The sequence below is a fragment of the Gopherus flavomarginatus genome, chromosome 6 (genome assembly GCF_025201925.1).
Source record: "Gopherus flavomarginatus isolate rGopFla2 chromosome 6, rGopFla2.mat.asm, whole genome shotgun sequence".
Taxonomy (NCBI): Eukaryota; Metazoa; Chordata; order Testudines; family Testudinidae; genus Gopherus; species Gopherus flavomarginatus.
The window spans coordinates 64,959,482-64,972,408 of NC_066622.1; the positions used below are offsets into that span (position 1 = coordinate 64,959,482).

Here is a 12,927-nt window from a genome sequence, read left to right on the forward strand (position 1 = left end):
CTTCTGCAAAAAGGTAGTTGTTTCTCCCTCTCCCAGAATCTCTAATATCCTGGGACCAACATGGCTACAACTACACTGCATACAACAATGGAGATGACAATGCATCCACTGAGAGATATTTAATGCATTTAATTAGGACACTATTGGGAAGTATACATAGCTCAGAGTATTCAGTCTCAGGAATATTCAGGAGTTGTTCCTTTATCTGCCTTTTACTGGAAGAATGGTTTTCAGAGATAAGATGGAGGACATCTTCATTTATGTGAAAGGATTACCCTCTTAAAAACCAGTTACCCACCCAGAGGCAGATTTCTCTGCCTAAAGGTGTTCTAGTAAAGTAGTGATCCACAAAGCAAGTTGAGATTCAGGCAAAAACAATCTCAATAAAGCATATCTATTTTTAACAGGCTTTTAAGATTTTCAAATTACATTAGGCTTTGGTGTTGCTCTCTACACATGCTGTGATCATCCGAAGCCTGGGGATCGTATTCACAGAGAGTATGAGGTTTCAACTGTATTATATTTCACGTGTGTGTGGAATACTACCTTATCAAAACTGGTCACAGAGAACCAATCAGTTAAAGACAATTGGCTGAGGATTGGTGGATTTTTCCAATTCACACCATCAAAAAGGCAGCACTGGCAGACCATCATCTTGGTTAAATTTTTATACCTAGTCCCCTACCAAATTCACGGCAATGAAAAATGTGTCACAGACCATGAAATCTAGTATTTTGTGTGCTTTTACCCTATACTATACAGATTTCATGGCAGGACACCAGCGTTTGTCAAATTGGGGGTCTCGAGCCAAAATGGAGTTGAGAGGGTGTCACAAGGTTATTTTAGACGGGTCATGGTATTGCCACTCTTACTTCTGCTCTGCCTTCAGAGCTTGGCGACACAGGGGCTGCTGGCCAGGCACCCAACCCTGAAGGCAGCGTCCTGCCAGCAGCAGCACAGAAGTATGGGTGGCAATACTATACCATGCCATGCCATCCTTACTTGTGCACTGCTGGTGGTGGCAGCAGCTCTGCCTTCAGAGCTGGGCTCCCAGCCAGCAACCACCGCTCTCTAGCTGCCCAGCTCTGAAGACAGCACCACTGCCAGCAGCACCACAGAAATAAGGGTAGCAGTACTGCAACCCCTCCTGTAACAACCTTGTGACCCCCCATTCCCCCCCCAACTCCTTTTTGGGTCAGGATCCCTACAATTACATCATGAAATTTCAGATTTAAATAGCTGAAATCATGAAATTTATGATTTTTAAAATCCTATGACTGTGAAATTGACAGGTCCCTATTTACACATTTATGATACTGGTGCAAATTTTGCTCTGTCCCAGTGTCATATATCAGAGACTATATAGCCCATGAATTATGTCTGATAACACTTACCTTTGTTTGTCACTTGGTCTTCTGTGTTCAGATTGTTCATCACTATTTCCAGTTACTCTGCATCTAAAATAAATAAAGTAAAACAAAAATAGGTTTACAGTTCAGAATATACTACACAATCTTTTTTAGCAGATTTTCTCATTTAACCTTCAACGCAAACAAGATTCAACCATATCATATTATCAGCTATTGACTCTCAGATAAGCCACCTTACTTGACATCACAAATGGTCATTCACAACCATTGAGCAAATACAAAAAGACATCAATAATGAACAGCTTTAAAAAAAAAAAAAACTTGAGTGAACCCTAATATTGACCTTCCTTGTAGGTTTGTACAAATCTTCACTGGATGTCAAATACAATGTCGAGAAAAATTCTGAAGTCTTTTATTTGCAAGAACTCACTAAATGAAAATTAGCAAAATAAATGGAAGCCAAAATTCAAGATGACAATTTAAGCTTCAATTATATTGCTTTAAAGCCAAACTAAGTGACCATTTACACTATACCCATTTTTCTGCCAATTTAAAATGATTTAGAAAAATACTGTTCAAAATAATAAAACAAAAACACGATGTTAGAAGCAGCACCCCATGCACAAAATTTATTGTGTGCTACTGTTTATAAAATACTTGAATAGTTCAGAACATGCATAAAATTTTCAACTTAGACAGGGGTTTCTACAGATTGTATTTTATGGCAAACAAAAAGGGAGATGAACTCTAGTGACTTAAGTTTCAAGTTGTGTTCCAGGGGATAAGAAAGGTAGGTAGCAAATGTCAAAATATATAACAAAGTACAGTGGCAAACAGTACAGTTCATTATGTGTGAACAAATCAGCATATGGTTTCAATTTTTAGTTTAACCAACAGTCCTGTAGCTAAAAAAACATGCAGTCTCGATTTTACACTTTCACTAATGCTTTAACAACTGAACAGAACAATTGCTTATGTGCTGAATAAATATTTCAATAACATTTTCGGTTTTCTTTACAGAATTAAGAAAAATAATAATAAGTTTGCAGCTATTCAGCCTGCCCAGTGATTATTAGCTATTTAAGCAACTTTAATACTCACAATAAAATAAAAGTACCCATAACATCTATATAACCTATAGATGTTGTTCCTGTACATCAGAGGTCTATATATTAAATATCTGCAAAATGAAAACATGCATACACAAAGTACAATGCCAAGCTTTACAGACTTGATATGAATCAAAATGTACTTTAACATAATGTACAAAGTTCAATTAAAAGTACCTTAAAATTAACAATTGCATTGTTTTTCAGACTTCTAAAATTAATATATATATATTATATATATATATTTTTTAAATTCAAGGTATGGGGAGAGTCTCAAAAGCTGGGCATAAAAGTTTCTACATTAAATATTTTAAAATCTGTGTTCAAGTAATAAACATTCCTACACAGAAATCTTCTGATAAGCTTTAACTAAAAAATACAGTGAATATAATACAGAATTAGCAACATCTAAGGAGTACACCTGAGGTCAGCATTTTACAGAATGACAAACTGAGATTTTTGGCATTTTTTCCATTTATTTAACAGACAGTTTTTGCAGCCTCAGATTTTTTTAAGACTATTCTAATCTATGTTATTAAAGACACTTCATGAAACCAATGTCCATTAATAAATAGTAGCTCTTAGGGTTGTATTTGAAAGTCTGATTGAAAAAAAAATAAACAAAAATTAGCTCTGCTGAAAAGAAAATCCCATTTTGTAAACTTAAAGTGTTGACTACGATAAGCATAAAATGTCTAGTCTAGATATGCTTTACTGATAACAGCCCAACCATTTCCCCATAGCTCTCCTCAGTATTCAGCCAGCAATGCTGGAATTTCTGTAAATATATGAAGCATGCTCACAGATGTTCCGTCATCACTTATAGAGAGGGGCTGTTGCCTCAAAAGCATGATGGTTTGTCTTCAGTGGGATCAAGTTATGTTTTCCACATCATATTAAGAAGCCAGTTTGACTGATCCCCGGCTATTTCATCTGTTGTCATGTCAAAAAGCAGTACTCTAGAATTCTCAGGCAAGACATATGAGTAAACCAGAAGTTGGTATGGTCACTGTACATTGTTGTTGCCAGTTCCATTGTTTCCATTGGCATTTGTTGTGTTTACAGAATTAATACCATCTTGCTGAAGAGCATCTTTTCTTGGTGGCATTCTCTCATTGATCCTATCCAAACCTTTTGCTTCTTCAAAACTGCAGATTTTATGTTGCGGAGAAAATCCTCGTATTGCTTAACAAAATGCAAATTTCATAGGTCAGTAACAGAAAAATAAGTTGAAAGTATATACTTTTTCTAATAAAATGATTTTAAAAGACAGCTAAGAAATTAGCCAAAGGAACTTTTATGGCTCTACAACTGAATTAGTAAAAGCTTATCTAATGTGCTTTCCTGGAATGTTCAATGGCAATCATGATTTCAACCGACAATCAAAATAGTATATGGCAAACATTTTTCAGGTAAGAATCAAGGTGGCTTAAACCTACTTTGCTGCTGAGCACTCCTTGTGTGATCAGTGCTAACAACTGCTTTGCTGCTGTGTGTATCAGGCTCATCTTAACATCCCGATCACTTCAATGGAATGTCAATAAGCAGATCAGCAAGTGCAGTGTAGGCAAAGCAGCACAAGTGTTTAAAAAAAAAAAAAAAAAAAAAAGCCTTCAGATTTTGCATACAAATCAACGTCCTGATCCTGCAGTTTTCATGCAGGCAAAACTGCAGAACATGGCTCTAACTCTGTTCTAATCATGTGGATGGTTGAAATGGACAACGACCACAGTCTTAGAAGTCATCAGTTGGGCATTGCTTTAAACAGGAAACTAGATATTACTCTTCTACACATTATTTTAAATAAAACAGGAAATGCCCCCTTACTCAGCTGCATTTAGATGTAAAAATGGCTGACCGTATGAAAAGCTTGAAGTCTTAGGAACAAAATTTTCTCTTATGTGTGCGCGCAGTATCCACTGATTATAATGGAACAGAATTTGGCTCTTGGTAACATTTTCGGATATCTGATTTCCATAATATAAACAAAGTAATCATTAAATGGTGTTTTGCGACCAAATTTGAAAAACATACTAAGGAGGGTCTCCCAAGTGCTATGCTGCTGTCATTCACTTCATTTAACATTGTGATATAGGAAATCAAAATGTGTACATACAACTCCATACAATTTGAGTGTAACATTAACAAAGGGTCCCTGTACAGCAACATATTTGGTACAGCAGCACTGGCAACCCCTATATTTTGCTATGCCTTTCATTGTCAGGTGTGTAAACAAATTTGGTCAGCAAACTACCCTCAAAATCACATAGTAAAAATAGGAACACTGTAATGATAAGTCTTGCACTACCAGATGTATTATGGAAAGTGATGAAAAGATTAGGTTTCAAGCCACTAAAAATAAGCTTTATCAAAAGAAACATGCACAAATAACCCCCCCACCCAAAACATATTTGCAGTTTAATTCAGAAAAAACAAAATTCAACACTACCACTTTTTAAAGTCATCAAGACACAAACCACATATCACAACATGCTTTACACAAATAAAAAGCAAAAAACTACTGCACATTTTGTAAAGAAACTGGGGAAAAAACAAAATGATTTCTCTGAAATATTATTAAAGGAAGTTATTATCCTAAGGCAAGAAATGAATGTTACATGTAAAAAGGATGAATCAATACAGTTGATTCATCTCTGGTTGTGCAAATTGAATGTAAGACACATGCACACAGAATACTTTTGAATTCCCGCCCAGACACCACACATCTCTGCCACTGACAAAGACTCTGATCATACCTTTTTCAGCCTCAATTGCCTCTACTGTGGCTGTACAGAAGTGAGCAGATGCATGCAAAATGAATGAGAAAGATGAAGAGTGTAATATCGCATAGCAGAAAAGACAATGATCAATTTAATATATCACCCTAGCCCAGATCTGATTGCAAATATTTTACAGTGCAGGTTAAGACTTTTTTTTTTAAACTGAAGTGAAGTGACTCCTATCTCAAGTGACAGTTTATCAAATGCAACAGTCATATAATGCAAATTAATCTACCTAATCGAATATAACTGGTTGATTATTTCTTTATGTAAAATTAACATATAACTCTAAATACTGTAAAGGTTAGGGGCATATTTTGGTTTCAACTAGGTTCTACAAACTCTTTGAAGGTCCATAGCACTTTATTGGACTTTATGTTACCAAGAAAGATGTTATAAAGGAGAAAAGTTAAGACTATCAGTGTTTTATTAGTAAGACAAAATACCAATTTAGTACAAGCGGATTTTATCTTTTTATTTAATGTTTGACACAATGGTCCTTGCACACATCTTTTGCACTCAGAAGCTGAACTCAGTACTTGAATTTTAGCATTGAATTCTGAGCAAAAAAGCGATATTGTGATTCAAACTGAATTCATGAAATGAAATTCAGATATTAGAGCATACGAACAAAATCTAAGAGGTCACATTTACAAACTGCCAAACAGCAACTCACGTTTAGGGAAGTAAACCAAGATCTTTATAGTTGGAGGAGCTTTGGACACAAATGTTCAAATACTTTGGTGGATGGATGAATTTACAATGTCAACATTTCAAAGATCTATGCTATGTTTACACTAGCACTTTTGTCGGTAAAGGGTATGAAAAAACTACCTCCCTGATCGACATGAGTTTCACCAACAGAAGTGCTGGTGTGGACAGTGCTATGTTGGCAGGAGATGCTCTCCCGCCAACACAGCTACTGCCACTTATCGTGGGGTGGTTTAATTATGCTCTCTCCCATCAGCACAGAGCAACTACATGGGAGACCATACAGCCGCACAGCTAGGTCCGTAGTGTAGACATAGCCCTGATTGACTCGTTAGTGTTTCTAAAGTTAAGTAGCTGTGTAAACAGCTGTAACTTTTTATTTAAGGATTCTCCAAGTTCATATTTTACACAAAATATGACTATACAACCTACAAAGTTGTCTGCCCTAATGCAAAATTATTAGGTCTAATAAGACTACCAAGACCATAGCCATCTTTTTTTAGTACAGCCTTGCTGTATAAACCACTTATTACTAAATCTTTAGTGAAAAACTGAGTAAATTTCACTAATGATCATAAGTAATTCTGTGCATCTCCCTTCCATCAATCCTACCTTCAAAACAGTCATTTAGAATCATACAGCTGGAAAGGACCTCACGAGGTCATCTAGACCAGTATCCTGCACTCAAGGCAGGACTAAGTTTTATCTAGACCATCCCTGACAAGTGTTTGTCCACTCTGCTCTTAAAAATCCCCAGTGATGGAGACCCCACAATCTCCCTAGCCAATTTATTCTAGTCTTAACCACCCTGACAGTTAGGAAGTTATTCCTAATGTCCAACCTAAAGCGCCCTGGCTGCAATTTAAGGTCATTGCTTCTAGTCCTTTCCTGAGAGGTTAAGAAAAACATTTTTGCTCCCTCCTCTTTGTAACAACCTTTCATGTACTTGAGAACTCTTATGTCCCATCTCAGTCTTCTCTTCTCCAGACTAAACAAACCCACTTTTTTTCAATCTTTCCTCAGAGGTCATGTTTTCTAGACCTTTAATAATTTTTATTGCTCTTCTCTGGACTTTCTCCAATTTGTCTACATTTTTCCTGAAACGTGGCACCCAGAAGTTTAAGACGTTTCTCCATTCAACAGATGGTTTACACAGTGCTAACAACTTGTTTGCTAAACTGATTCTTAACAAAAAAGGAATTGGAATGGAATAGGTATTAAAGTAAATCTTGGGGAAGCAAGATAGAAATGATTAATTTGTGATTCGATCAGAACAGATTTTCAGAATTCTTTAAATTAGTGAAGTATAATTTGAATAAGAAAGCAAATAGAAAACAAATATATACATTACCTACATTATGATTTAAAATCACAGTGTTTTACAAATAATTACAATTTCTACAGTGTTGCTTTGGAAAACGTGTCTTATAAAACAGTCATCTGTATTAATATCTGTATGCATAATACAGTACTTTTACAACCTTTATATTCAGAGTTACAAAAAGCTTCCTGTCCTCAAATGGAAAGAGAAGATATCTCAGAATTAGGTCAAATCCCCACTTGTGTGAATGGTTATCTTCCATGTTTATGATAAAAAAATATGTTCCCAAACAGCAAAAATTAAATTACTTTCAGGAATATCTCAAAAGCTAACCAAACATAAAATTCCTTCTTATTTTTTTATTCTGCCAGTTTGCTACATCAATACACCACTAAACCTCTCTTCATCATTCTTGTTACCCATGGGGCCTTTGTTTTCAATCTTTTTCTTAAAAGATCATGGATACTGCTTCGCCTCTGTAAATTATGTAGTTTTGTCAAATGTACAGATTCTACTTCCCCGTTATTCCAGAAAGATCTCAGGATATATATAATTGATTTGAAATAAGAAAGGCAGTTTGTTACACTGAGCATAAAGGAACAAACTGACAGAAAAAATATAATTGCTTTTAAAACACAAACACAATAAAAACAAATTATAAAATTTTTACTCAGAGTCTAAGGGTATGTCTATACTACCCGCCGGATCAGCGGGCAGCAATCAATCCAGCGGGGGTCGATTTATAGCGTTTAGATGCCATAAAGCGACCCCCGGGCACTCTCCCATCGACTCCTGTACTCCACCAAGCTGAGAAGCGCAGGCGGAGTTGACAAGGGCGTGTCAGCAGTCGACTCACCGCAGTGAAGATACTGCATTGAGTAGATCTAAGTATGTTGACCTCAGCTACGTTACTCACATAGCTGAAGTTGCATAACTTAGATCGATTTCCCCTGCCCAGGGTAGACCAGGGCTAAGTTACAAGTGAAATCCTTAATAAACCCTGACACACCTAGCAAAAGACCCACAGCATATTAATAGGTCCAACTCTGAAATCCTTACTGAAGCAAAAATTCTAAGTTAGCTTCACTGGGGATTCTAAGTGGGTACATTCAAGGACAGGTGGCATTATATTTTATATCTTCTGCAGTTCTAAAATTCTCCTCTTGATAAAAAGTCAGCGCTGATGCAACCCCTAGGCCAATAAAAAAGTATCTTCCCATTCCTCTAAGTAATGATCAGAGTGGTATCCAAGGGCTAAGCTCACCAAAGTACTTGATCAGTCCAACTGATTTCACTGGGACGACTCACAAGCTAAAAGTTGGGCATGTGCTTAAGTTTCTTGCTGAATTAGGACCTCAGTTAATCAGAATGCTAACTCCCATTCAAATTTGTGCTGTCAAGCAATTAAATTAATCACGATTGATCGTGCTATTAAACAATAATAGAATACCATTTATTTAAATATTTTTGGATGTTTTCTACATTTTCAAATACACCTCTACCCCGATATAACGCTGTCCTCGGGAGCCAAAAAATCTTACCACGTTATATCGAACTTGCTTTGATCTGCCAGAGTGCACAGGCCTGCCCCGCCCTGGAGCACTGCTTATATCAGAATTTGTGTTATATCGGGGTAGAGGTGTATAATGATTTCAATTACAACACCGAATACAAAGTGTACACTGCTCACTTTATATTTATTACAAACATCTGCACTGTAAAAAAAGAAATTTCAATTCACCTCATTGAAGTATTGCAGTGCAATCTCTTTATCATGAAAGTTGAACTTACAAATGTAGAATTATGTAAAAAAGAATAACTGCACTTAACAATGGAATAAAACTTTAGAGCCTACAAGTCCACTCAGGCCTACTTCTCGTTCAGCCAATTACTCAGACAAACAAGCATTCAGTGTTGGGGGAGGACAGGGGCAGGGGGAAGTGAGCAATAACTTGTGCAGGAGGAGAATGAGGGAGGTGTCTTGCTGCTGCTTCTGGAAAGTTGGTTTCTGGTACTGGGCTCGCCTCCTTTTACTGAGCTAGGTGGGCTCCCTTCAGGGAAGGTGGATTTTACCTCAGGGACTCATACAGCAGGGGAGGAGAAGCTGGTGCAGGGAGGCTGAGCTCCCCAGGGGGGTACCCTTGGAATGAGCGGCTGGCTTGCGGCAAATGGGCACGACGGAGGGAGGTTGGTCCCTGGAGTGAGGGGCCAGCTGGGAACAACAGAGGTCGGGCTGGCTAGGGTGACGTTATGTCCTGTTTTGGCCAGGAGAGTCTCCTTTTTTAAGCTCTGTCCCGGCTGTCCCTACTTCTTCGCCAAAACGGGTATTTGTCCCAGCTGCAAGGCAGAGTAGAGAGAGATGGCTGCTGCCTAGGGATCAGCTGAAGGCAGCAAAGCCCCCCAGCAGGAAATTGGGAGAAATTTGCTGCTGGCAGGCAGTGTTGGCTTCAGAGCTGACCCCTGGGTGATGCAGATCTCGGGGGGGGCGGGTAGGAGGGGGGAATCAACCTCAACTGATGGAGGCGTGGAGCTAGGGGTGAGGGGGTGTCAGCCTCAGCCGGGGGAGGTGCAGAGCTCAGGAGGGAGATTAGTCTCAGGCAGGGGAGATGCAGAGCTCAGGGTGGGACAGGGAAAATCAGCCTCCACTGGGGGAGGCATGGGGCTTGGGTTGGTAGGGTCAGCCTCAGCCCTGAGTGGAATGGGACTTTGGCGTGGGAGGGTCAGCCCAAGCCACAGATAGCATGTGGCTCACAGGAGGAGGAGTCAGCCTCAGCTGTGGACGGCACTGGGTTGGGGGGTCTGCCCCTGAGCTCAGGGTGGGGATCAGTCCCAGCCTTGGGCAGCACGGGGGGGGGGGGGCAGCCCCAGCTGTGGGTGGCACAGAGTGGATGGGGGGAGTTAGCCCCAGCCCTGGGAGGCATGAGGAGGGTGGTTCCAGTGAGCCCTGTGGATGTGTGTGGGAGCACTCCAGTGAGCCCCTGACCATCCTGTTTTTACTTTAAAAACACAGGGATGAGAACTACCTTACTTTTTGTAGCCTCTTCTCTTCCCACCCTCTGGTGGTGGCTTGTGTTACTGCGCCTGACCAAACAGGTGTCTCAGAGCAGCTCATGCTGCCCTCCCGCCCAGAGGGTTTGCGATTAACGTGTGTTAAAAATATGAACGTGTTAATTGCGCTGTGTGTTAATCACAGGTGTTAACAGCAGTTAATTGACAGCCCTAATTCAAATAAATGGTGACAACTTCACTGCGCTGAATCAATGGCACTAGAAAAGTTATATCTTACAGCATAATTAAAGTAATGAAGCACAAGTGAAATAAAGTTGCCTGAATTTGCTCATGTAAACATTATACTATTAAATGCTTAACTCCACATCAAATAAAAATTGTTACGAACAAAGGCAATATTGCCCAAAATACCTTCCCTTTTAAAAATGTATCTCAGTACCAACAACCTTGAATTTCTTTCAATCCCTCCTCCAGAAATGAATGCAGGTGTTTCTCAAGTGGTTAATATGCTCACTTCCTTTTGTGTAATACAGTTATGCTGGTATTCCCCATTTACTCTAATTTTCAGGTTGTCTCCTCTGCTCTTATCAGCAATAAATATATGTCTATTTACTATACCCCTTTACGTGATGCTTAGAATTTATGTTGTTACACTGTGGTCTCTTATTTTGCTAAGAGAATCAGTTTATTTAACCCTTCCTCACAAATTAGATACTTTAGACTGGGTATCATTTTAGGTGCCCTATGCTGCATTCTATCCCAGACAATCGGTTCTTCCCCCAGTGGCTAACCCTGAACAAATTATTTCAGGTATGTCTGTACACTGACAGGGTACTAATATCATCTGTTTGTTTTTGTTTTTTAACATCATAGTCTCTTCTAATAACTTAGTAGAGAGTTTATTGTCCCTTTAAGGACTGTTGTGCCCATTTTTTGTTTGATCTCAAAACGAAACAGTTCTGACTGTAGGTATTTCTTGCCAAAATCTGAAGTTGGGTCCAAATTACATTTCTGAAGCTCCAATTAAAAATGTTTAATTTGGTTTATTTATATCTGTGTTTGTACTTAAAGTAAATATTAATTTTACAAATATATCTGGATAGACTATCTATTCTCCTAAAAAAAGTTTCGACCAAAATCACTTCAACCACATACAACCCCACTAAAATAAAAACTACACAGTGGAAGCAGATTGAGCCTTGACAACACATACAGATGCAAACAGATGATTTTTCCAATTATCAACATAAGAGAGCTTCGCTAATTAGCATTAGTGACTGGGAAACCCACTGATCATTACTGAATTTTGTGAACTAGCAAGGGAACAAAAACAATAGAAAAGCAAGGATTATACATCACAAAACAGGCTTTGATAATTTATTTTCTAAAATGTAGTTTAGCTGTAATTATTTATGACATTTTATACTATACTGGTAAATATACAGTATTTTTTAAAAATAATGAAATCTTTTCAATGTGAACCTCACTATAGCATTGGCTACTAAATATTTGCCAAGAAGTGCAGAGTTCACCAATTGTGTGATGATTTAACAAAGTGTAAATTAGTGAGGTTGTATTATAGTTGCATTACTTCAGAACTTTTCCTTTTTTAGCTTGGAAACTGTGTTGTATTTATATTTAAAATCTTTAATAGGTTCTGTTTAAAAGATGAATACATAGTTAGTACAAGAGAAAAATCTAAATAAATTGGTGCATGTTGATCAGTAAGAACTAAATTATATTTTAAGAAAAGTTAACAATTGGATTATTTTGAAACAGTGAAACAAGAATGAAATAGCTAATGTATTGATTCAGTGTATCAAGGAATACCGCAATAAAGCATTCTGGAGTCAGTGGAAAAAACACCCCCTCCCCCCAACCTCCCCCACCTTTTCATACTTTACAAATGTCCAGCTGTCTCCTCTAGTGGTAATATGCTGCATGTGTTATGTTAACAAAACATGTTTTTCTAGTCAGTTTGATCCTCTCTCTGGTGTTTATAATGCAATATGAAGAAAAACTGGGAAATGAGGGAGAGGAAATTAGAGCACAGACAATAAAAAAAACAAACCAACAAAGTATCTCACTAAACAACAAAAATACAAACAAACTACAATGTATTCTTCTGGAATGCTCTGGATGGACTGAGGAACAGACACCATTAGTTATTGACAACATTCACAAAACAATCACATACATAAATAGAACATAGAAACTTAACTTGTAGACATCATGAACCCATCAAAAAATTTTTAAAAATGTGACTTTCATATTTCAAACTATTAAAGAAGAGCTCTGTTAAATTAATTGAAAGTTCAGTAAATGGTTTTAAAACATCTGATTTGAAATTTCTGAATTTTTCTTTGTAAGTATTTAAATTTCAAAATGACAAAAAGCAGCTATTCTAGGAAAACAGATTGTGTAAAAATGTGTTTCTGTTCATATATTAAAATATTTCAATACTGCTAGAAATCAGTGCTCGGACAGTGTCTGGTACTATACAAATGCCCAAGACAGAAAGTTGGAATGCATTCAAGTAATTTATGTTTAAGAGTGCTGCACGTGTGAAGTCCGGTTTCCAACCTGATATTTTAATTATCTACCACAATTAACATAAATTTGGACTT

At 37.7% G+C, this 12,927-nt stretch overlaps 1 protein-coding gene across 12 annotated transcripts in view; it reads right to left on the reverse strand.

Moving 5' to 3' along the window:
- PPP3CB (protein phosphatase 3 catalytic subunit beta) overlaps positions 1 to 12,927 on the reverse strand; it is a 121,883-nt gene that overhangs the window by 45,717 nt on the left and 63,239 nt on the right. For 4 of the 12 annotated variants that reach the window (XM_050960197.1, XM_050960194.1, XM_050960193.1 and 1 more), the window contains exon 13: positions 1,395 to 1,457. In XM_050960197.1, the coding sequence (XP_050816154.1) occupies positions 1,447 to 1,457 (11 nt within the window). In that variant the 3' untranslated portion in view covers positions 1,395 to 1,446. Of the gene's footprint in view, positions 1 to 1,394; positions 1,458 to 1,679; positions 3,665 to 3,918; positions 4,004 to 5,235; positions 5,266 to 12,927 lie in introns of those variants that run through there. The other 8 variants (XM_050960186.1, XM_050960185.1, XM_050960184.1 and 5 more) reach the window with 4 other exon arrangements.